Genomic DNA, 25,382 nt, shown 5'->3' with positions numbered 1-25,382 from the left:
CTCACGCCCATTCTCATGTTTATGACCCTGTGCTTCATAGAACGGAAGTTACCAAAAGGTGGGGCAGGTGGGATCTGGACCTGGGAACTATTATACACCCTAAAAAACACAGGATCCTCTCCTTTTAACAATTGCAATTTTAAGCACTATTTGTCTACTCACATGCTTTGTCCCACAGCTAAGCCCATCAAGGTAGGACACTCTTTATCTTGTTCACACTGTGTCTCCTGCACTGAACAAAGCAGGGGCAGGTAGCAGGTGCTCAGACACACACGGGATGAGTGAACGAAGGGAAAGTACCATTTGTTGTCAGACAACAGTCCAGCTGCAGAGTGGACGCTAGCATGGCCAGTCTGGGCAGAGGGACCTGCTGGCCTTTCTTAGCTTATCTCCAGGGTCTGTCTTCCCTGGGCATCTGCCAAAATCCCTTCTTTCTCTAACCTGGTCCACCACAGACCCCCCTTACTTGATTGGGACTTCCTGGCAACCATCGTGTTTGTTTATAGCATTTCCCTAGTGATGCAAATATAAGTTTTACAGCTCTTCCTTCAGTGGCCTGTCTGGGCAGAAGGCCCTGCTCTGGGCTCCCTTGCTTTAACGGCTTTTTATTTGATTTTTTAAAAAACTTATTTTTTAAATTTATTTATTTATTTATTTATTTATTAATATATTTTATTGATTTTTTACAGAGAGGAAGGAAGAGAGATAGAGAGCCAGAAATGTCGATGAGAGAGAAACATTGACCAGCTGCCTCCTGCACACCCCCTAGTGGGGATGTGCCCGCAACCAAGGTACATGCCCTTGACCGGAATCGAACCAGGGACCCCTCAGTCCACAGACCAACGCTCTACCACTGAGCCAAACTGGTTTCAGCTATTTTATTTATTTTTTTATTTTGTTATCAGTTGTTTGCCATTGGCGGGATAAATATAGAGCTAAGTATTACTAAAATTGTTTACAGCTTTATAGATTTTAAGTAGTTTTTCTTTGTTTTCTCCCTCTCCTTTCCCCCCCACACAGAATGACACCTATGCCACAGTTTGTGAGGTAAGTTGGCCATCCTTATAAAAAGGATGTCATCCAACTCCATGTCTGTATCTCCCCTGGAAAAGCTGGTAAAATAACAACGGAGAAACCCGAATCATTCTCAGTGCACAGAGGCATTCTTCTTGGGTGTGCATAAAGACGACTGTGGAATTCCATGCTGACACAAATATTCGCTGTGTTTTATATGTCTGTGTGCATATGCAATGTCTAAAAAGTTACACAGATGTGTATGCACACATACACTTACGCTGCTCTGGTTGGAAGGGTCTAATTCCTGAAGCCTGGCCGGGCGAAGGTGGCAGGGAGAGAGGCAGGAGCAGAATTCAGGGTGTCCTTATTTCTGCTGATTTTATCGTCTTCCCCATAAAGCATGCTCTATCATTAAATACAATGCATTAAGAAAAGAACACTTTAGTTGCAATTTCTCCCCCTGATTCGACAAACTCCTTGGACAGCATTTTGAAGCATAGCAGGTGTGTGTGTGTGTGTGTGTGTGTGTGTGTGTGTGTGTGTGTTTTCTTGCTGTTCTAATGAGGGACCTTGTGCTGACTCTGCTGCCCAGGTCTCCCCGCCCCCCACCTCCTCCCCCCACTCCAGGCCAGGACCCTCCCCCGAAGCTCCTAGCAGGTTCTCTGCTCCTTCAGAAGGACCTTAGGACTTTGAGCTTGTCTTCCTCAATCTTCTTGAACTGAACCTGATCTTCAGAGTTTATTTTAGATCATTTGACAATAGGTACTTCTGACTACATTATTTCTCAGTTTAAAATCCATGTTGCTTTGTTTTTAAATGTCCTTAAAAGCCAGAGAACAAAACTAACTTATCTTGCTGGAGGAAGGAGTACAAATATCAACCATTAGTAAAATGGAAAAATTCCCCTTTAGTTGATAATACAAAAAAAAAAAAAATTTTTTTAATTGGAATAATTTCTCCATAGTCTGTGATGACTTCATACTTGAGTGATTTTTCCTTGGGAGTGAATGGTGGTGGGGTTAGCTAAGAAGAGATAAAACACAGGGCCGGGGGAGGTGCCACATATGTAAATAGACAATGAAGAGAGAGAGAGAGAGAGAGAGAGAGAGAGAGAGAGAGAGAGAGAGAGAGAGAGAGAGAGAGAGAGAGAGAGGAGAGAGAGAGGCTTGGATGTTACTTTAAAAAATTGATCTTACTCTGACTGGTTTGGCTCAGGGGACAGAGCGACCACTTGCAGACTGAAGGTCCCAGGTTCCATTCTAGTCAAGGGCACATGCCCAGGGTGGGCTGGATCCCCAGTAGAGGGCATGCAGAAGGCAGCTGATTGGTGATTCTCTCTCTCATCACTGATGTTTCTGTCTCTCTCTCCCTCTCCCTTCCTCTCTGAAATCAATAAAAATATATCTTTAAAAATTGATTTAAAAAATGGTAATTATGTGACAAGAGGGTGGTAATGCTATGGTGATCATCATATTGCAATATATAAATGCATCAAATATTGTGCACCTTAAATGTACACAATGTTATGTGTCAATTATGTCTCAATAAAACTGGAAAATATACAAGCTTCATAAAAAGTAAACAAAACAAAATATTTAAATGCCTAGATAGATCAGAATTTTGTTCATATTTTCCCCTGAAAAAAATTTAAAAGAACTAGGCCCATATATTCCCTTAAATACTAGCTATATTTTCAAACAAACATTATTCCAACTCCTTTCTTCCTCCTCAGTGTTCTTTCTTGGAAACAAAATCCTATGTTACATGATAATTTTGCTGCCACTTGGTATTTTATTCTCTACAGATATATTGAATGTATTTTATGGAAACCTGAAAGATGTGAAAAGTATATGAAACCCTTAAGTTAAATAATCTGGAGCTCAACCTGAGGTGTTTAAATTAATCCTTAACTAAGCAAACCTGGGCTTATCAGGCTCTGCTTCCTCTGAGCTCACAGACCAAACACTGGCCAACTAGTATGTGCAAATCATAGCCTTCTACCTGGAATTTTTAGGGCAAATGCATTGTGCCATGGTTTCCACTATTATCACGAGAAACAATAACATGTTTTCCTAGGCATTATAAGTTGAGTGAGATCAGGAAGATTGATCATGATTGTGTTGTAGGTTTACAATGGGTGTCTTTTCTCCCCCCCCCCTTTTTTTTTTCATAGCTAATGTTAATACATCTGTTCCAGGAAATTTGTGTCTCAGTCATCAAAATGTTAATGTTTACTCTGGTTTTGGTTATCGAGATAATATGTTAACCATCATTACATTTTTTTTTTTTTTTTTAGACTTTAAAATTTAACGTTGGTATTAAGACCTCCATTAAAATGTTCAGGTATTATAAAGAGTATAGTCCACTTTTAATTTTTCAAGAAGTGCATGGAAATAAATAGGTATAATCTTAGGCTAGAGTTTTAGGTTATTAGCTCACCAAATCTTTGACTGAGATGGCAAAAATAATTGCATTGAAAAGCTCATTGTTTTTTCAAACTGTGAGGCGTGACCCATGAAATCAATTTAGTGAATAGAGTCCCAATAATCAAATTAAGTGGATTAGAATAGAATAGAATAGAATAGAATAAAGATTGCATTTTGCGGAGGAAACTATTCTAAAATTAGATTGTAATGATGATTGCACAGTTCTGTGAATATCCTAAAAATCACTGAGCTGTGTGCTTTGGATGGGTAAATTTTAGGTTGCATGAAATAGATCTCAATAAAACTGTTAAAAGGGGAGGGGAGTAAATATTGTTTCAAGAATGTATTCCCCCTCCCCCCCCCCCCCCACACACACATTTGTGCACCACGTTCTTTCATTGCATGCATTTTGAAATCTGGGACATGATGAAAAGAGTTCGAAAGGTGCTGTTCCTATCCACTGGCAAATGAGAACTTTATTACAGTCGCCATCATTGGGATGCAGGGGCACTTATTTATCAGGCACTGAGATTTCAAACTGTTGCAGAAGCTTATCGGCCAAAGCGTAGCAAGGCTGCTCTGACCAGTGCGCTCCCTGTCTCCCACAGCGCGAGTCCTGTGAGGACGGCTGCAGCAGTGCGGAAGGTGCCTATGAGGAGGAGGTCCTAGGTGAGCAGACACATGCAGCTGGGACTGGAGATGCTCCACCCCCCTCTCGGAACCTATGCTCCACCTCCATAGCGCACTCCGATCTGTCTCTCTGTAATTCCATCATTTTATGTGGGAAAGCCATTTTGGTAGAGATTCAGTGAGACTCCTCTTTCAGAGCCAAAGAGGGGAGCAGAGCACAGGAGTGATGTTTAGAACCTGACTTTGCCCTCGTTCAGCAGCTGCAGTAGTCACTCCTCTCAATGAGAGACAGATGTGAGGGAGACTTGATGTCAGGAATGCCACTGTGTTAATGAACTGAGAGCATAGGAATTTTTAAATGTAATGTTCAGTGAATTATTCAGCTGGCAGTTATTCAAGAAAGCACCTCCCAGAAGCATGGCCCCCTACAAGACTCTAGGACAGTGGCCGGCAAACTCATTAGTCAACAGAGCTGAATATCAACAGTACAACCATTGAAATTTCCTTTGGGAGCTGAAAACCGACTTCTGCTCATGGGTCACGAAGTTTCAATCGCACTGGATGTGTGTGCCCGCACGTGGTATTTTGTGGAAGAGCTACACTCAAGGGGCCAAAGAGCTGCACATGGCTCTCGAGCCTTGGTTGGCCGACCACTGCTCAAGGACATTTCCATGTTGTATAGAAGCTGGTCCTTACGTCAGCCCTCGCTGGTAAGGTAGCTTATTTGGGCCAGGAGCTGAAAAACAACTGAGGCCTTGATGTTATCTCTAGGGAGGAAAAGTCAGGAGGTCCAGATCTCACAACCAGTGATATGCTAGGGGAGGAAAAGCCACCCTGGGGGCAAGACCCCACCCTACAATTGATTGACCTCCACTAGGCACCTGGGGCTTTCCACCTCCTGACCTTCTGAACCTGGCCCATCTTCATTGCTCTGCTCACGTCAGTCTAACTGCCTACAGCAGTACTGCTAGCTGGAGGTAATTCATGCTATAAACAAAGAATTGCACTGCGTTCCTATTGTTGATATCATGTCTTTGTGATGCTGGGCTGTTTTGGTTATTGCTGTAATAAGAAACAAGTACCTTGAGAAAGTCAACATGGGACAGTAAATGAGGTGGTGGTACCCAATCTAATTATAATATTAAAGACATTGTACAGTCCCCAGAAACCACACAGATCTCATTAGTTAGCATCATTTTAAGGATGAAACAAATATATTATTTTGTCTTTAAATGTATGCGCTATTTTTTTTCAAATCTATTAAGTTGATAGATCAAATCATTAAGTTGATCTATTAACTTATGTTATAATAATAAATATAACTGATAGATAATTCCTTTGGTCCAGAGAATCTTAAAAAAAAATTACTGAGAAACTAAAGATTTCAGAACTGAGAAAGTTTGGAAAACCGATTTACATCCTATTTTAACATTCTGAAATTATGCTACCTACTGAATTATACAATTTGGTTAGAATGCCAGTATAATTAGTGCTTTATTTTAAATTTCTCACTGGCTTTGGATCAGTGTCTGTACCACTGACAGATAAGATGTATCCAGTCTAAATAAAGGCATTTGTGCTTACAACCATATCTTTAGTTTGTTACAACAAATCTTATTGCCCAGGCACCTAACATGTTGTTTGTCTTGAACACATGTTACCTGTTGGTCTGCTGTCTTAGTCTATTTGAGATACCCTCCGTGGCCCTTTTCCACATGGCATGAATGATAGTAACTAATAATATATTGAAATATGAATAGCTATCATTTATTAGGTATTTATGAGTCAGGTTTTGTTCTCAGTAATTTATAGGTTTAAGCTCTTTTTCTTTTTTCCCCTAAGAGATATAAGTATTATGATTGGCCTCATTTCACAGATGAGAAAAATGAGGCACAAGTATAAATTCCTGCTTGGGGTTGCTTGGGGCTGTACAGCTGGAGAGGAATGTAATCGGAATTGTAACCCAGCTATCTCATTCCAGAGCCTTTTGGGCTGGGCACTATATTAAAAGTATCGATAGTATATAGCTCAGTTTAGCTTCTCTTTCCCATTTGGTTCATCCCCATCTTTATGTTTTAGAATAAACCTACTTTGCTTCTGTTTTACCATGGCTTTCAAACAAATATCTTTTTAAAGCTATGAAATATACACTTCATACTTGTATGTGTAAAACTCTGGTCTCTTCTACCCGGAAACGTAAAAGTGTTTAAGAGGATGTGGAGAACCTGGAATCCTGCACACTGTGGGTGGGAACGATGGTGCATGGTGAATGAAATCTCGTTTCCCCCCCAGAAAATGTAGACCTCCCCACTGCGCCCTTTGCTTCTTCCATTGGGAACCAGAGTGTGACATTGCGATGGAAGCCTGCCAACAACTCCGGAGTAAAATACATCGTTCAGTGGAAATATGCACAACATCCGGGGAGCTGGACTTACACTGAGGTATGAGAAACTGCCTGTGTACTGAAGCAGTCTTTTTCTCCAATAAAGTGCCAAATTACTACATGTAACCTGTAATAATAAAAGCATAATATGCTAACTAGACCAGATGACCTTCCGGACAAAGCCAGGCTTGTAAGGGAAGCTCGGGTCCAGGTGCCAGAGGGAAGCCAGTGGCGGCAGCTGGGGAAAGGAAGGCCTACTCTTGGGTGAATTTTGTGCATCGGGTCTCTAGTTATAGGTTTAAAGACAATCTGGGGAAGAGTAAATCATAAAATGACTGGTTTGGATGAGATAAATTTTAATGTCTGCTACTCTGTAACATGTTACTGCTAAACCCTTTATATTTATTTAATTTTAATATATTTTATTGATTGTTTACAGAGAGGAAGGGAGAAGGATAGAGAGTTAGAAACATCAATGAGAGAGAAACATTGAACAGCTGCCTCCTGCACACCTCCCACTGAGGATGTGCCTGCAACCAAGGCACATGCCCTTGACTGGAATCGAATTGTCCACAGACACTTTATCCACTGAGCCAAAGCAGTTAGGACTATTTTTTTATTTTTGAAGAAAATATACTAGACATACATATTATTCCTTCAGCACAGCATCCTATAACCAACTACTCATATTATTGGCCATTATCTGCCCATATCGGCCCATCCCACTTAAAATGATTCTAATGAGAACAAAGGGCAGGAAGGTATCAGAACTGGCTTTTTTAGGAAGGCATGAGCCAGTTCAGAGAAAAATACCCCTAAGACACCAAGTATACGGGGTGCCCCCCTAAACGTATACTTACTTTAACAGCTTAACTAGCCCAATGGATGTTTCTTTCTCTTCAGATTTAGCCATTGGCATTCACAATGGGTTCAAAGTATGTATACATTCTTTTGCGACACCCTGTATCATCGACTTGAACAATTAAAGTAAAGCTTTGTGGTAAATACCAAATAATCAAATCCATAACTTTGCAGTTTTGAAGCAGGAAAGAGTTTCTAGGTGACTTTTGCAGACTGACGTCTGGATGGCTCAGCTCCAAGCTCCAGACCTTCCTTTCATGTGGCCTGGGTGGTCCAAGTCCTCTACATCCAAACGACCACCCCCGTCTCCACCTTCCTCTGTGCCCGGTGTGCTGACGGTCGATCTCTCGTTGGTCCAGGCCGTGTCCAAACTGTCCTATGTGGTGGAGCCCCTGCACCCCTTCACGGAGTATGTTTTCCGAGTGGTTTGGATATTCACAGCCCGGCTGCAGCTGTCTTCTCCCCCGAGCCCCAGCTACAGGACTCACCCTTATGGAGGTATGGCGTGTCCTTATTTATTTATTTTTTAAAATATATTTTATCGATTTCTTTTTTACAGAGATGAAAGAAGAAGGATAGAGAGTTAGAAACATCGTTCAGAGAGAAACATCCATCAGCTGCCTCCTGCACACCCCCTACTGGGGATGTGCCCGCAACCAAGGTACATGCCCTTGACCGGAATCGAACCTGGGACCTTTCAGTCCACAGGCTAACGCTCTATCCACTGAGCCAAACCAGTTTCAGCTGGTGTGTCCTTATTGCTTATGAAATAGATTATCCTAGAGCTTTTGTTTAATGTGGTGTTTTGTTTTTTTTTAAACAGTGAAATAAATCTATGCTATCATTAATGGATCCATCCCACAAGTGAGTTCCTATGTGCCAGGGAGAGTCCTCGGTGCTCACCAGACCTCTGTGATCAAAGCAAAAAGCCCTGCTCTTGTGGGGCTCACCTTCCGGTGGAGTAGAAATGAAGCGGTGAACAGAATAAGTAAGGAAAGTATATCGTAGGTGGGAAGGTGCCGGGCACTCTGACAGAGGAATGTTTTTCTGAACAGGATCTGTCCTTTATGGGATTGGAAATGGGGGAAGGAGAGTCTGGTTGCAGTATATATAGATGGTCAGAGCAAGGCTCAATAAGCAGATAGGAATTATGGGAGGTTTTAAAGCAGAAGAGCAATTGTTTCACCTGCCCCGCAGAAAGATAATTTTGACAACTTCACATGGAATGGATTGAGAGAATGAGAGAGATTGGCAAATAGAGAGACCTGCCGGAAGGTTACAATAGTACAGTTATACTACATTTTATCAGAGATAGCTAAAAGAAATGCTACATACATTGGAGCATTTTCTGATTTCTTCTTTTTGAAGATGTGACTTTCCCATCAGGAAAAGGATCGAGCCTCGAGCCTTTGAGGGAGGCAAGTTCCTGGGGCAAACATTCAAGGAGAGCTGCCTGGTGCCCTGGGCTTCAGCGGTAGCTGAGGGACCCTGGGAGGACTGACTCCAGGCCAGGTGTTAGCTGTCTTACGTCTCAGTTCTGGAGATGCAGCTGTGTGAGAGATCCTCTGATTGAACGAGGCCTTGGACCTAAGGAAGGACAGCTGGTCAAGTTGATTTGGGCATTTTCCCCCTTCCCTGACGAGTGTCCTCCTCTTGCTTGTTAGATCTCAGGGTAAGTGTGGCCACCTCTGTGGGTTATTCTCTGACCATTCCCTCAGGTCAGACCCTGATCTAGGACAATGTTTGCAATGTTGCAGATTGGAATAGAAAACATGCATCCGTCTTTGTTCAGAAAAATGCCTGATGTGCTTCCACTGTGCTGGATCATTCTCCAGAGCTGGAGAGACACCATGGTTGTTGAATAAAAATAATGAAAAATAAAAATTTTGCTTTCCATTTCTGGGCCTTTCTCCTGGATATGCTCTCCAGGTGTCCCAGACCCTGTACTGGGTGGTCTTTGCATGGATAACATCTCATGCTTCAATTCGCTCTCACTTTTATAGCCACATCAAAGCATATAAAGTTATCTGTTTTGTGTTCCATTGACACATGGTCCTATTCCCTGTTAGCTATGGAAAATACATGACTTTAGACGGTATGACCGCCTTGTAATTAGGGCCCTTATGTAGATAATTTCTTAACCAACAAAAATGGTTTGGCTGAAACTGGTTTGACTCAGTGGATAGAGCATCGGCCTGCAGACTGAGGAGTCCTGGGTTCGATTCTGATCGGGGGCATGTACCTTGGTTGTGGGCACATCCCCAGTGGGAGGTGTGCAAGAGGCAGCTGATCAATGTTTCTCTCTCATCGATGTTTCTGGCTCTCTATCCCCCTTCCTTCCTCTCTGTAAAAAATCAATAATATATATATATATATATATATATATATATATATATATATATATATATACATAAAAGAATGGTTTGGGGCAAGGATTACCTTGCCTACTCTGACCAGTCTTTCAGGGAAGGCTTTTGTGGGAGATTTGGACAATAATCACACCATTTGGTGGGATCAAACTTGCTTGAAGTGGAGCAGATTATATCTGGCCTTAACCCAAATGAGTAGGCTTTTTGACATAATTCCCACTTCCTTCTTCATCATGGTGACTGAGTGCACGGAGCAGCGGAGTGATGCAATGATGTTTGTGTTTGCCGGAGATCAGTCTGAGGGTTGGGGAGGAATTGTATCAGAAAAAGGCTGAGAGGTCAATTAGAGGCCTTTTTATTTAATTAATTTATTTCTTTAAACTCTGTTTTTATTGTTGACACTATTACAGACGTCACCCTCCCCGGGCCTCCCTCTGCCAGTCCAGTGTGAGGGCTGAACTACCTAACTTCTCCCAACTCTGATAAATCAAGGGTGATATCGAGCATCTGCCAGAAGAGTTCAGAGGGAGAGAGGCTACTAAAGAGCAAAGGGACATTAAGGGGCTACTTGTCCTGGAAAGAGGAAGTAAAACACGTGGTTTCAGGGGTGGGGGGGAATGAGAAGTAGGTGGAGATGTAAATGGAAGACAGGCTGATAAATCATTTGCTTTCCTTTCTGTTCTTTGCCACTTAGGTAGCTTCTGAAGTCTATGATACTGAATTAATTAATGCATGCTTCTTTAATTCTTTGAAAGGGAAGGAGTGTAGCTAAAGTGTAGTCAACCTGGATTCCAAGGGACCCTAGGAGCCGGGGGAAGTCTGGGTCAATGGTGTGGCTCTTTGGCCCCTTGAGTGTGGCTTTTCCACAAAATACCACTGCCTGGGCATTAGAAGAAGTTTAAGTTTAAAAAATGTTGCTCTCCGAAGAAATTTCAATCGTTGTACTGTTGATATTTGGCTCTGTTGACTAATGAGTTTGCTGACCTCAGGTCTGGATCATCAGGTGAAGTAGACTGTTTAGCTCAGGCTTATCGGAACCCATATCTTCAGCTGGAACTGGCCAGGCATAGCACTCCAGGGAGTGAAAAGGCCCCAGGACTTAATTCTTTCAACTCATGCTAATCATTGACTCAGTTTTGTTCCCGGATTCTTTTCTCCTTCCCTACTTGGTTCTGCCCCACATTCAGCTCTTTTAAGTCCCTGGAGATTTTTTTGACAACTTTTTTTTTCTAGAATACTTATCCTATCTGTACACTTCCACATTTAATTCTAGTTCATAAGCTAGAAGTGGGGAAAATAACATTTGAAAGAGTCCCTTAGGAAAACAGCTAAGGGCTAAGACTTAGGGATCAAGAGTGGCAGCTCATAGATATCTTCCCACCTTCTGTCTATCACTTATTTTGAATTGATTATTTCACTTATGTTACCTTTTCAAGAAAACAGGACATTGTTTTCTATCCTCTCTAAAATCATAAGCCCTGCACGTTTCTGCTTACTGTGTCCCCATTCTCTCTTCTAGCTCCTGAAACTGCTCCTCTCATTAGAAATATTGAGAGCTCCAGTCCTGACACCGTGGAAGTCAGCTGGGCTCCACCCCAATTCCCAGGCGGACCTATTTTGGGTTATAACTTAAGGCTGATCAGCAAAAATCAGAAATTACATTCAGGAACACAGAGAACCAGTTTCCAGTTTTATTCTACTCTACCCAATACCACTTACAGGTAAGAATTAAGTGGTGCAAGGGAAAGGTAACCAGCATGGCTGTAGGCATAATAACTATTTAGGCAACGTAGTTTAAATGTATTTTGAGAAGTCCCATTGAATCTGTACTGTTGGGATGAAGTTGTATTTTTCCTCAAGTTTGCATGCTCACTAGATCACACATCTTAAACAGAAACATCCTCAAGCATTTCTATTCTATTCAGAGGATCCTTATCAACATGGGCTAATAAAAGACATCATAAATACCACGATTTCTTCATTTAATTCAACCTAAAACAGTAAGGAGGTGAAATTCGGTTAATGGCATTTTGTATTAACCGTTAGGGGTTATTATTTTATTATTGTTAGCTTTTCTAGCATTTACTAAGTTCCTCTAAATTAGGGTAAGAACGGGGTCATGCAGATAGCAGAGTTCAGTTTTTGACCTCTGTGCCCCTGAACTGTTCTATGGGAAATGCAAACAAGATGTGATTGATGGCTATTTAGTGCCCAGCCCTGGCACCAAATAACCAGATACATGCATTGTCACGTTGTCCTTTAAATGGAAACATTACTGCTCCTTCTATTTTTATCTCCCGTTCACACCATGCCATGTAAAACACATCTCTCCAAATTGTTTTTGGAACAGGTTTTCTGTTGCAGCTGTAAATGAAGTTGGGGAGGGGCCAGAAGCAGAATCTCGTATTTCCACTCCATCCCCAGCAGGTATGGCCTAGCGCTGCTCTTCATTACACAGAACTGGAGGGGGTGGCAGTGGTGGTTCCGCTCTCAGAGGTCCTGGGTCATCTGGTGTTCCTCCAGACACCCCTCTTCTGCCCAGATGGACACTGTCTTCTTGGGACTTGGAAATCTTTCAATTTGGTGTATTGAAGTAAGTTGTTAGATGGAAAGGTTTCACATTAGAATTTAGGAATGTAAAGAGTAAAATCAGAAAATTTAGGGATTAAAAAAATGGCCTCAAGCAAATCTTTGGTTTCAGGTAAAATCACTAGTGATTGTAACACATTTACACACGTAGGGGTAATGCATAATCTTTCTGCCTCAACCCTCATTTTATATTGTGCATCATTGTCATTTAATACATAGCAGATATCTTTTCTGCCAGCCTCCATAAGGTTTTCAAATATATGTAGACTTAATCATCTCCATTTTACCACTCTGAATAGCCAATCTACCAAATTAGCTTTTGTTGTTATTTTATAAGTACCTTTTTGGGAAGCCTTTGCCATTTTATTTTTATTTATTTATTTAAAAATATATATATTATTGATTTCAGAGAGGAAGGAAGAGGGAGAGTGAGATAGAAATATCAATGATGATAGAGAATCATTGATCAGCTGCCTCCTGCCCACAACCAGAGCATGTGCCCTTGACTGGGATCAAACCCAGGACCCTTCAGTACACAGACTAATGCTCTATCTACTGGGCCAAACCAGCTAGGGTGGCCTTTGGCATTTTAACAATTGCCTAGAGAGACTGAATACTTATTGCATGATGATTAGGTGAGCAAAATAATAAATGAAAATGCTTTCTAAGAAGCACTGGAAATGTTTGGAGGAATCTAGTAGAATAGTTTTGAATAACATACAAAGATCCAGAATTCTAGGAGTCTGTGGTCTATTTTCCCTAGAGTCCATTGGCTGGTTGACTGCCCCTTACCTAACTGCACACACTTATGCCGGTGGGTATTGAATGTCACCTCTTACCAGCTTTTGTTTTCTTTGGCTGTTAGGAGACTCTAGGAAAAGAGAGGTATTTTGGCTAGGCAAAAAAAAACATGTCCAAAGGGCAAGTTAAATATAGAGCAGGCTTAAGCTTGTCATTACTGTGATTATTGCATAACATTTATTAATTGCCCTAAGAGTGCTCACCGGCACACACTTCATCAGCCTCCAAAAGAACAGGACATCAAGCAGAGTTCTGCTGTCCTCAAATTTCCTTCCTCCAAGGACTTTCTTCCTGCCTCAGGGAGAGATATTGAAGACAATAGGAAGACAACCAATGCCTGTGTGTGTGTGTGTGTGTGTGTGTGTATGCTCTCTGTGTAGCACCCACTCTGTAATACCCACTCTGGCCTGCACCGGACCACCTCCACCCAGCAGTCAAATTCTTATGGCTGACATAATGAGCTGAATCAGTCTTCTGGCAAGGCTGTTGGGAATGGCGATACTCCATGTCATGTTATTTTGAGGGCACTTAGGGGCACATACACATACAACCCGCTTGGTTGACACTGTACTTGCTATCCTGATCATAGAGTAGTGTGGTTTATACCACAGTTGAAATGCCTCTTTCAAGTGCTCGACCTCTTGCTTTGGAGGGTGGCATTGATCTTCTTGTGTCGATGTGTATATGCTTGGGGTTATCTCTGAAAATCGTGTTATCATTTTAGTTCAAGAAGAGGAACAGTGGCTCTTCTTATCCAGAAAATCTTCTCTAAGAAAGAGATCTTTAAAACATCTGGTAGATGAAGCACAGTGCCTTCAGTCAGATGCTGCACACCATAACATTACAGGTCAGTATAGTAAAGAGAAATAGTTCCTTCGTGTGAAAAGGAAGATCCAGGTTGATTTCTCTTTTAATCTCTTCATGAAAAATTAAGGAACTAAATTATCTTTTATGTAAGTTTTTTTTTTTGTTCGGTGCTATGAAATAACGCACGTGCATTTGCGTGGTCTTCTAGGAATATCAGTTCATGTCCAGCGGCAAGTTGTTTATTTCTCTGAAGGGACTCTCATATGGGCCAAGGAGGCTTCCAACATGTCTGATAAGTCTGACCTGAGAATTGTTTACAGAGGTTCAGGAGTGATTACTTCCCTCTCCATCGACTGGCTTTATCAGAGAATGTATTTCATCATGGATGAACTGGTTAGTCTGAGAGTTTAAAGTGAATAAGCAGATACTGATATTCATATGTATATCAGACATATTTACAAGTAAACATGATTTTTCATTAAATAAGTATTCATCAATTATTTATTACTAGAGAGCTGGTGTACAAATTCATGCACAGGTGGAGTCCAGCCTGTCTGCCCTGATGGGGGCCCATCAGGCTGGCTGGGAAGAAGGACTTGGGGGAGGGGCCATGAGTGATTGGCCATCGAGGGGACAATTTGCATATTGTCCTGTTATTATATAGGATGTTTTAGACACTAGGTTAACAAAATCATAGATCTGCTCTATAGGAGGGTCTAGACTTTACCTAGTACTAGTCCTAATCTACTAGTCATCTTTATTGGTGATTTTCCAGAGCCATGAGTTTATGCTAATGATAATTCAACTTTCATAAGATAGAAGTGGTACTTGTATTATAACTAGGTAGGACTGCCCATCATGGTCAAAATCAGCTGCAAGCATTTTGAGTTATGTAATAACCAGAGTTGACTTTAGGTCTCTCAAAACCAGTATTACTGAAATTTTTGAGAAGACACAGTCTTGAGGTGTTTCAAGTTTCCTTCTTGAAAGTGATAGGCTTATCACAGTCACTATGGCTGTGAAATTCATAAGCTTGGGTCAGCCTAAGTATTAAAAATAGTTGAGTGTCTACGAAAGCCAGGAAAATAGGCACTTGTATTTCATTGATGTCAATAGGTTATAAACTCATTAGGACATAGGATTTAAAATGGAGTTTCAGGGCATTTTCATGTTTTCAAAAAGTGCTCAGTGACCAGCACAACTCTAAGCACAGAATAGATGCCCAAGAAATACTTGTTGGCCAAATTGAATCTAGACAGACTCTAATCCTACTGCTGGAATTTTGATTCTCTAGGTATATGTTTGTGACTTAGAGAACTGCTCAAACATTGAAGAAATTACTCCTCCCTCAATTATTGCACCTCAAAAAATTGTGGCTGATTCATATAATGGGTAAGTGGATTAATCTTACAATTACAAATTCTTCAATAGGTAAGAAACTTTGGGAAACTTGCTTAATAATGAGACATTATCATCTTAGAAGAGCCAATCTATGTATCTTAGCTCAAATTTAAATAAATCCAGATAATGTTTTCATTCTATAGAGCCAGGGGGGAATTTCTTCCAAACAGGATACACATCTTCTCTAGTTAAGAGTTTTCCCTTTCTCATTCACAGTAAAATATGGGTATTTGTGAAAGACGTCTCATCTGGGACTCAGGGACCTGGGTTCTAGTACTGTCACTATTTTATGGCACAACCCGGATCTCATTGTCCTCCTCAGTGCTCCCTGAGAGAAGCCCTTCCATTTCCTCTCTTTATTGCACTCGTTCTTTTGCTGGGCAACTCAGCATCAGTTCATTTCTCTGGTCTGGTTCTTATGCCTATGAAGAAGCTGATTGATCAGAATGCTGCCAGTATCCACCTTAGGAGACAAGAATTGATGGTTAATGATAAGCAAAACTTTTCCATTACAAATAACTATTTTTCCCTTCACTACAAATGGAATGGACACATTTTAGCTCAGGTGTGCTGCTATATTGCAATAAGACCTCAAACAAGTAACCTCATGCCTGTGACCTTTATTTTATCAAAAGTGCTGGATGAACACATAAAAAGTTATCTTGTGATTTACTCCTTAATTATGGCCAGCTAATTATAGGTTAGTAACTAACAAGCAAGGCCAGTGTTTGTAGGATTACTAGTAAATGTTTTTCTTTCTTCTAGGGATAAAATTATTTTCACTTTTTAAAAAGTCTATTGATCTCAAATTAAACTTCATGAAAGAATCACTGAATTACAGAAACATTTTTAAAAAAACACTGTGATGTAAGGCAGGTCCTTTGAACCTGTAATCTTATTTTCCTCATTTGTAAAAGACGAAAATCCTGTTAAGTGTACCTTTGTTGCTGGCAATTACATAAAAGGACTCATTCTGAGAATAATGAACTTCCCTCACTAAACCAAACCCTCAAAATGCATCTCAGTGAGGTTTTTGGTGGCTCTTTTTTCCATAAATGAAAGGTTGATTTCTGTTTAGATTTTGAAATGTGACTAGAAATAATAATGATAATGAACAGTTATAAGGCACTTAATATGTGGTTTTAAGTGCATTATTTCAACGTTCCATTTAAACCTTGTTCAACACTATGATGTAGGTGCTTTGAATATCCTAAGTTTATAAATAGGAAAGCAAAGAAGAGGTTGATTTAGTGATTGCCCAAGATCACACAGCTATTTTGGGATGACACCAGTACGTGACTTCCTACTCGAGGCCTTCTTCTAATCATCTCATACAGTGGTAGACTTTCTGTGAAAACCAGTTGTAACTTTGAGCAACACTTAGGGAATGTTCCTAAAGCACTCCAGATGTGGGGAAAAGTTGATTCTCCTGCTATAAAAAAATAAAATAAAATAAAAAAGCTTTCTTTTATGCTATCATTTTGCACCATTGAACTATAACCTCACTGAGTGTGTTGCTGCTATAAACCTTTCCCCTCTCCCCTCGTCCCTGCCTCATCCCCCTTTCCCCTCTATATTCTACCTCCCACACCCCAGCTCGCCTCACCTTCCTTTTCTTTTTCTTTCCCCTCCCAAGTGGTGATGAGCATTAGAGATAATGCACTCCTTCCTGCTTCGGTATAAGAATTGTAATCTTATACACCCCATAACGTTTTTTTCTATCTATTCTGACATCCCTTAACAATTTGAACTTGGGAGACAAAAGCAGGAAGTTAGGAGCCAAGGTGTTTCTGCTTTTTTGCCTGCCACAATCTTCCCTTCGGATGAAGATTGTAGGTTCATGTCCCAGGATGAAGTTTATATCTCAGGATAAGGTTCTAGCACAGGAGTCGTGAGCATATTGATAAGGATTTGGGATAGTCATCTGGAGAACAAGAGTGGGACTGCATAGGACGAGGACAATGATTGGACAGTTGTAGCTCTGAATCCTGCCAATCCACGGGTTTGTGATGAGAAAGATTTACTAAGCAAAAGTACATCTGTCTCCATGAACACAAATCTGCAATTGGCTGCATTCAAATTAATAGTTTTATGTTTTAGTTAATATCCTGACAGATTTGATTGTAAATGAAGAATTTTAGTAAAATAAGGTGTTTCCTTTTTCATGATTACAAATTCTCCTGCACAACTCTTTTCATGTTTGGTTTCAAATTATATGAATTTTCAAAATTCTTCCATTGGCTTCTTTCTTCTGATTACTGGGTGGTCCTGCTACCTTTTGCAATATTTCTTCATGAGTTGTAAAATGGCAGCTCTATTGCTGCAATTGTAAATATTTTTAAAAGCTTAGTCTACTAAAAATGCAAAGTAGCTTTGCTAAATATTTATCATAAACCAATAACTGAGGTTTTAAAAAAGTGGTTGAAACGTTTTTGCTTTCTTCCATTTTTTTCATTTACAATGAATGGGAAAATTTATTGGTAGAAGTAGACTTAAAATTTTGTGATTTGGGGAGAAAAGTTTTTGTACAAAATAACATGTAACTTTTATATAATGTGCTTTCCTTTAAGAATAGGTTCCATTAGAAAAATCCTTAAATCCTTTTTGCTTTTAAATTCTATGATTCTAAAAAGTCATGTATTGCCGAAACCGGTTTGGCTCAGTGGATAGAGCATTGGCCTGTGGACTGAAAGGTCCCAGGTTCGATTCAGTCAAAGGCATGTACCTTGGTTGTGGGCACATCCCCAGTAGGGGGTGTGCAAGAGGCAGCTAATTGATGATTCTCTCTCATCGATGTTTCTAACTCTCTATTCCTCTCTCTTCCTCTCTGTAAAAAAAATCAATAAAATATATTTTTAAAGAAGTCATGTATAAGTGAGGATGCTAAGCACTATAAGTGAGACTGAAATCTTTCAATGTTCTAACTTCTAACTTAAATGAATAGAGCATATCCGTAGTAAGTATTCTTATTCTTTTGCTACTTGGGAAACCCTGCACTTATGAACTCCGGAGATACATGATTCTGATTGCACAGTTGGATAAAGCATTGGGTTGGGGAGCTTACTCATCTACTTTTGCACTGAGTCAAACCAGGCTCCTTTTGTTCCCACACCAGGTATGTCTTTTATCTCCTGAGGGATGGCATCTATAGAGTAGCTCTCCAGGTGTCACCTGGCCAGGACTCAGAAGCCATGCGCATTGTGGAGAGTTGCACATTAAAAGACTTTGCCGTAAAGCCACAGTCCAAGCGGATCATTTACTTCAACGACACCACCCACGTCTTCATGTCAACTTTTCTGGATGGCTCTGCTTCCCATCTGGCCCTCCCGCATGTCCCCTTTGCTGATGTGAAGAGCTTTGACTGGGAGAACAATCACTTCCTTGTCACCGATGGCAAGGCTGTTTTCCGGCAGGATGCCTTGTCTTTCAATGAGTTCATCGTGGGGTGTGACCTGAGACACATAGAAGAGTTTGGGTTTGGTAACTTGGTCATGTTTAGCAGGTACACCCAGCCGTACCCCCTGCCGGCCCATCCGCAGCAGGTCTCTGTGCTGTTCGGATCCCACCAGGCCCTGGTTCAGTGGAAGCCTCCAGCCCTCACCATAGGCGCCAGTGAGTGCCCTCTCCCCAGCGTGGTCATGGCCTCAAGTGGAAGGAAAGGAAAGCTTGAACTGCTTGACATTGCCACTCAGTTTTGAGAGCTCATGTGGTGTGATGATTCACTCATCAGAGTGCTACTTAGCTCAAAAAGGAGTTTTGACACGTTTAGTCTGCATTTATTAGTTTTGCGTTGGAAAGCTCTCTCTGTTTTTCATTTATATCCCAACAGAATGCCTCAAATGTTTGAATGTCTACTAGGAGTCAGGCACTGACAAGCTAGTCTGCCTGACTATTAGCCAGGGGGTTAGGGCACTTGGGTTGAGGTTTTGTAATCATCATAGCCTTTAATTAATGTTAGCTACTCCCTAAAACTCTCTAAACCTGAAGTTCTATCTCTGCAGAGGCAGTTTGTGTGGTGGGTGAGTAGGTGAGCTCTGGAGCCAGTCTGCATGGACTCAAAGGCTGGTCTTGCCATTTATTAGCTGAATGACTCTGGACAACTTACTTAACCAGTTTCCACTACTGGAAGATGGGGATATTAATTCTTTCTATGGTGTTGTCATGTAGATTAAAGTAAGATGCATAAATAGAAAACACTTAAAACAATACCTAGCACAGAGGCCAGCAAACTTTTTCTAGAAGTGAAGGACCAGCTATAAAGATGTTCAGCTTTGTGGCTCATACGGTCTCTGAGACTGCTAGGCAGCACTGTCTTGGTAGTGTAGAAACAGCCATAGATAATCTACCAGTGAGTATCTGTACAACTTCATTTACAAAAACAGGAGTGGGCTAGATCTGACCCCGGGACTGTAGTTACCAACCCCTAGCCACCTAGGGTATTTAGCAAACATTGTCTATTTTCTCCTTTAAGACAAAGTTAGCTGTGCCTCTTTGCTGTATGTCACAAAGACAGCTGAAAATGAACAAGCAAATTTTGGGAGGTATTGTTTGGGCTTCTGGGAAAAAAGTGCTATGCAAGCACTAGAGTTATATTAGAGATTCACCACAAGCATTTGCTTATTATTTTTTTAAATATATTTTATTGATTTTTTACAGAGAGGAGGAGAGAGGGATAGAGAGCTAGAAAAGTCAATGAGAGAGAAACATCGACCAGCTGCCTCTTGCACACCCCCTACCGTGGATGTGCCCGCAACCAAGGTACATGCCCTTGACCGGAATCGAACCTGGGACCTTTCAGTCTGCAGACCGATGCTCTACCACTGAGCCAAACCGGTTTCGGCGGCATTTGCTTATTAAGAGCCTGGTTCCACCTGGCGGTGTGAGAGAGCATCCCTCTGACAATTCTGTGCAGCCAAGTGTCCTCTGATTTGTTGGGAATAATGACTCCATCAATAAGCAAGATGAGTGGCATGGGTGGAAGGGACACTGTTCTAGTGATACCATCAAACTAACCCTGATGATTAGTGGGGCAGCAGGTATTACTGCCCAATGACCCTTCCAGTCAAGGTGAGGCTGGAGGTGAATTTGCTCCTGACCCTTTGCTCGCCCTTGCTGATGTCATTCCGGCCAGTAATATTGGTTAACTCTTCTGATTAGGCCCTTCCTCCTGGCAGAACTGGACTTACGAGGTGAAAATATCAACCCAAGACTTTCCCGGAAATACTCGTGTTTTCTCTCACATCAGTGGGACCATGCTGAGAGTCCCCGGGCTGCAGAGTGCCACACAATATGAGGTTTCCGTGAGAGCAAGTTCTCCCAAGGGGCCAGGCCCGTGGTCAGAGCCCTCGGTGGGCACTACCCTGGTGCCAGGTGAGAAAATGTTCTTGATTTAGGGAGGGATTCTGTAAAAAAAAAAACAAACCCACAAAAACAACCCCCCCCAAAAAGACTTACTCCTGTGTTCCTTAAAATTACTCACTTCCAATATAGTAAAAAGTTAAAAGAAGGTGTGATGACCTCTTGAGTATGTTTATCTAAGATTAGGAAAACATATAAAGCACTGGGTAACATTTTTACGTGTCTGGCTTGATACGTTAAACTTCCCAAAAATAGTTTGTGGGAAAAACATATTTTTCTTCTCCTTCATGACTTTCTTCTTTCTTATGGTTTATTAAGCAATAGCACTCCTTGAGCTCTGAAGGTCATGCGGAGAGAAGTTGAGGGCTGCAAATTATGCTAAATATCATCCTCTTGGCAGAAAAAAAAAAAAGATAAGATAATTGTACCATTTCTAGTGATACTGTTAACACAATTGCTTCTGGGAGCTCTGAATGGGAACATGGCAACCAATAGCCAAAGCAAAAAAAAACAAAACAAAACAACAAACAAAAACAAAAACAAAACAAAACCCAAAAAGCAAATTCTGCCACGACCATGACATTGCTATAGAGGCAATATCATAATATATTTCTCTTCACATTAAATTTTAAATAATTACGTAAAAATCTGAGAGTATGTTTAGTATGATATATAATTCTATATATAGATATTAAGCAGACACAATTGCTCATACCCTTCCACAGTATTTTTTTTAAATATTGATACTCTTTTACTTTATAAAATGTGTGCCTTAAAAAGTGTGCTTTCTGTGATATTTCCTTCAATTTTTTTTTTTTTTTTTTTTTTTTTTTTTTTTTTTTTTTTTTTTTTTTTTACCCAATAGCTACAGAACCACCATTTATCATGGCTGTCAAAGAAGATGGCCTTTGGAGTAAACCATTGAATAGCTTTGGCCCAGGAGAATTCTTATCCTCTGATATAAAGAATGTGTCAGGTAAATGCCAAGTCCCTTTACACTTGGAATGACAGGTTTCTACTCATCACACTTCCCAAGCTATTTGATAAGTCAAAGAATCAAGCGTTTTGGTATTAGGTCAATAATGACAGGGTGAAAAATTGACTGACCTATACCTCCAGGGACAGTGTTAAGAAAATGTTGCTTCTCAAGTAGGAATGCTCTTTATTATTTCACAGAATGTGAGGTTACCTATTGGTTCATGCCCATTTCATGGAGGCTTTGATATATTTTTCATGTATTTTAATCTATCAGTGTTGTCTCACTGTAACAACATGTTCCACTAAGACAGCTATGCTTCGATAATTGATTATGAGTTGGTTATAAGACTGGAGCATGAAAAGGCTTCATGAAGATATAAACAAAGAATCAGAAAGAATTTCATGATAGAGGATTATTCAGTAATGAGCGGGCCATTTTGTGGGAAGACATTAGATTGAAGAAAAGTCTTCAGTCCAGGATGATGTAATAGAGACCTTGTTGGAAGATGGCATCCTCTATAACTACCCAATTATTTGATCTATTTGCTTGGCCATCAAAAGCACAACAACATTTCTTTGACCAACAAAGAAGTTGGGCTTGGGAGGTATTGTCTAATGGAAAGAATGCTTTGGAGTTGTCTTGAATCTTGGCTCCCCCTCTTTTCATTTGTGAGATCTCAGGCAGAGTAGATAATGTCACTGAGTCTGAGATTTGCCATGTCAGAAATGAGGATACTTCCTAATTTCTAGTTTTGTTTTAAGGATTAAGTGAGACAAGTAGAAGTGTCTGGGACAATGTTCTAGAAAGAGGAGATGCTTAATGAATATTAGTTCTTCTCTCTAGTTCCAAGGGTAAATATTTTGAGGTAACATTATTGAAATATTCTTGACCAACCCCTGAAGTTCTGGTGACTTTCTATGTTAGCATATGCTATTAGATTCTGGCACAAGTGTGATTTCTTGACTTGCTATGTTTATGTCAGTAAACATGGAAAAAATAACTTTTACCAATTCACTTTGTTTTGAGACATGGATTGGTATAACAACAGACTCTACTACAGTGACTTGAAAGGTGATGTTTACGTGTGGCTGCTGAATGGGACGAATATCTCCAAGAATTATCACATGCCCAACATTGCAGGAGCAGGGGCGTTAGCTTATGAGTGGCTGGGTCACTTTCTCTACTGGGCTGGAAAGACATATGTGGTAAGTTAAAGCCTGGCATTCTGGAAGCTCTAGAGCAATGCCCACCCACTTCAGTGGCTTGAATATTATTTTCATGATTTTTTTTTTCATATTAGTGTACCATCTATGCTATTATTTATTGAATATTTATCTTTAAGTCTGCTGAATTTTTTCTTAAAATGCATTTATGTGCGAAGGAGATTTTATATCTTTGGTGTACTATTTCCAACAATATCTTAAAAATAAATATATTAAAATGTCCATTAGTGGGCCAGTGTCCTGGAGGAAGACAGCACACTCCAGCTAAGTGAAGGGACCATTTTCAAAGGTGTTGACAGGGTTAAGGAAACTAAGCTAAGGATGGCAAAGCATGGCCTAGGCTAGCAAGTGTGGAAAGATATAACTACTTCCAGGCATAAATGGGGCAAAGGAAAGAAGGAGAAGACCCTGTGAGGACTGTAGGTTAAGGAGAGTTGCTGACAATCACTGTCATAATGCATGGTCCGGGGGAATGAGTTTCCCAACTCCTCCTTCCTTCTGCCCTCCCATCCCCTGCTACTGCTTCTGTTGGCTGAACCTCACTGGAAATCAGAGAACAAGGGAGCCCAGAAATGCTGTTCATAGATGTCAGTCCTCAGGGGGAAGAGGAGGGTGGAGAGGGTTGAAAGTGGACCTGGAGGCAACACGAAGACATCTTGCTTATATGCAGTGGTAGACTTTGAAAGGAAATATGGTTAGTGATGAGAACACTAGTCTAACAGATCAAGCAATATGGTACTGAAATTGTTTTCTAATCAAGAGTGTGCTATTGTACGCACTTTTATTCACTCAACAATCATTTATCTATTGCCAATAGGTTTAGATCCTGGAGAATAGCATAGTTGGGAATATAAAGTAAATAGTAAATATGTCCCTGCTCTCTTTAAAAAAAAAAACACAAACAAAAAACATATAAACTTTATTGAGATATAATTTACAAGCCATAAAATTCACTCTTTTGTTATGTAAAATTGAGTAGTTTTTAATATGTTCAGTGTTATGCAACCATCACCACATGCCCCTGGTCTTTTAATGAGATAAAAATATATAAATAAAATAATAGAAGATATACACAAATTAATGTATTTAGAGGCCAGCATTATGATATAGTCTGAATCGTAAGTGACAGTGACATGTGAGCAGAGTTGACGCAGATAATTAGAGACAGCTTCCTAACATGGGTTAGTTGGAAAATAGTTTAGAAGGAGAAAGTGGAAGAATGGATATGAAAATTGGCTTCAACTATTTGCTTTGTCTCTTAAAAGGTGTTTAACTCCAGGAAAAATTACTTAACTTCTTTGAGCCCAGTTTACTCTTAAAAAAGTAGGGAATAGAAATCCTTAATAGGCTTACTGTGAGGGTTACCAGGGCTTATATTTTAAATATTAAAAAAATATATAGTGCTAGGCACATCATACATACTCACTAATAATGGCAGTATTTAATGTTAAAAAAATCTATTGATAGAAAGGAATCCGATATAATACATTCTTAACCAGCAGTGTTTTGACCGGATATATGATTAGAAAGAGCAAGTATTTTAACTCAAAATAAATGCACATCCCTTCTCTTTAGGAACATGAAAAGTGATAAGCTTCAGGAGGGCAGGCACCATGAGTATTATGTTTACAAGGTTTAGTACATAGTGCCAATCAATACTTATGGTTGAAAAAATGACTGGTGAATGCAGCAGTTTAATAATAATTGCAATAAACTATTCAGAAATCACGATGTCATTTAAAAATCCTATGATTGTGTTTTATAGATACAAAGGCAGTCCGTGCTGACAGGACACACAGATATTGTGACGCATGTGAAGTTGTTGGTGAATGACATGGTGGTGGATTCTGTTGGTGGATATCTCTATTGGACCACACTCTACTCAGTGGAAAGCACCAGACTAAATGGAGAGAGTTCCCTTGTACTACAGGCACAGCCCTGGTTTTCTGGGAAAAAGGTGACCAATTAAAAATAAGATCTGATTACTTAATAATTCTGAGTAGTGCTATTGTATAGTTATGATAATACTGTTTCTGCTTATTGTGTATAGTTAAGGTAGAATCTGAAAGGAAACACTGCTACAGGAGGATTTTGGTATAAGCAAAATTTCTCTTTCATTTAATTGTCATAATTGATTTAAATTTTTAAAATTTAAGGTGGAAATTTTTAGTAGTTTGCATTATCTCAAATGGTCCACACTTAAAAGCATTTTAATTTCTGATTGTTTTTATAGTCTTAGAAATTCTGTGAGATATATCAGAGCTTGTTGGATGGTGACTAGGTGATTTATTATTTATTATTTTTTAAACTAGATGCCTGGTGCACAAAATCCATGCACTTGAGGAAGGAGGGGGTTCCCTCAGCCAGGTCTGTGCCCTTTCACAGTCTGGGAGCCTTCAGGGGATGTCTGGCCTCCTTCTGCAGAAGGTAACCAGGCAGATAATCAGGGGACAGCCCTGGCTGGTGAGTGGCCAGCCCCGCCCCCCACTGCAGCAGCCACTCAGCCCCCTCCCCCATCGCCATCCCCTCCGTGTGCCC

At 40.4% G+C, this 25,382-nt stretch overlaps 1 protein-coding gene across 3 annotated transcripts in view; it reads left to right on the top strand.

Moving 5' to 3' along the window:
* Positions 1–25,382, top strand: part of ROS1 (ROS proto-oncogene 1, receptor tyrosine kinase) — an 89,458-nt gene that overhangs the window by 8,027 nt on the left and 56,049 nt on the right. For all 3 annotated transcript variants that reach the window (XM_036414749.2, XM_036414747.2, XM_036414748.2), the window contains 14 exons: positions 1,021–1,047; positions 4,052–4,112; positions 6,366–6,514; positions 7,677–7,815; positions 11,206–11,407; positions 12,037–12,113; positions 13,801–13,923; positions 14,092–14,276; positions 15,178–15,275; positions 18,400–18,896; positions 20,442–20,654; positions 21,508–21,618; positions 22,648–22,826; positions 24,610–24,801. In XM_036414749.2, coding sequence (XP_036270642.1) covers positions 1,021–1,047; positions 4,052–4,112; positions 6,366–6,514; positions 7,677–7,815; positions 11,206–11,407; positions 12,037–12,113; positions 13,801–13,923; positions 14,092–14,276; positions 15,178–15,275; positions 18,400–18,896; positions 20,442–20,654; positions 21,508–21,618; positions 22,648–22,826; positions 24,610–24,801 — 2,253 coding nt within the window. The remainder of the gene's footprint in view (positions 1–1,020; positions 1,048–4,051; positions 4,113–6,365; positions 6,515–7,676; positions 7,816–11,205; positions 11,408–12,036; positions 12,114–13,800; positions 13,924–14,091; positions 14,277–15,177; positions 15,276–18,399; positions 18,897–20,441; positions 20,655–21,507; positions 21,619–22,647; positions 22,827–24,609; positions 24,802–25,382) is intronic.

The sequence above is a fragment of the Pipistrellus kuhlii genome, unplaced genomic scaffold (assembly GCF_014108245.1).
Source record: "Pipistrellus kuhlii isolate mPipKuh1 unplaced genomic scaffold, mPipKuh1.p scaffold_m20_p_5, whole genome shotgun sequence".
Lineage (NCBI taxonomy): Eukaryota > Metazoa > Chordata > Mammalia > Chiroptera > Vespertilionidae > Pipistrellus > Pipistrellus kuhlii.
This window is presented reverse-complemented; position numbering and strand designations above follow the sequence as displayed.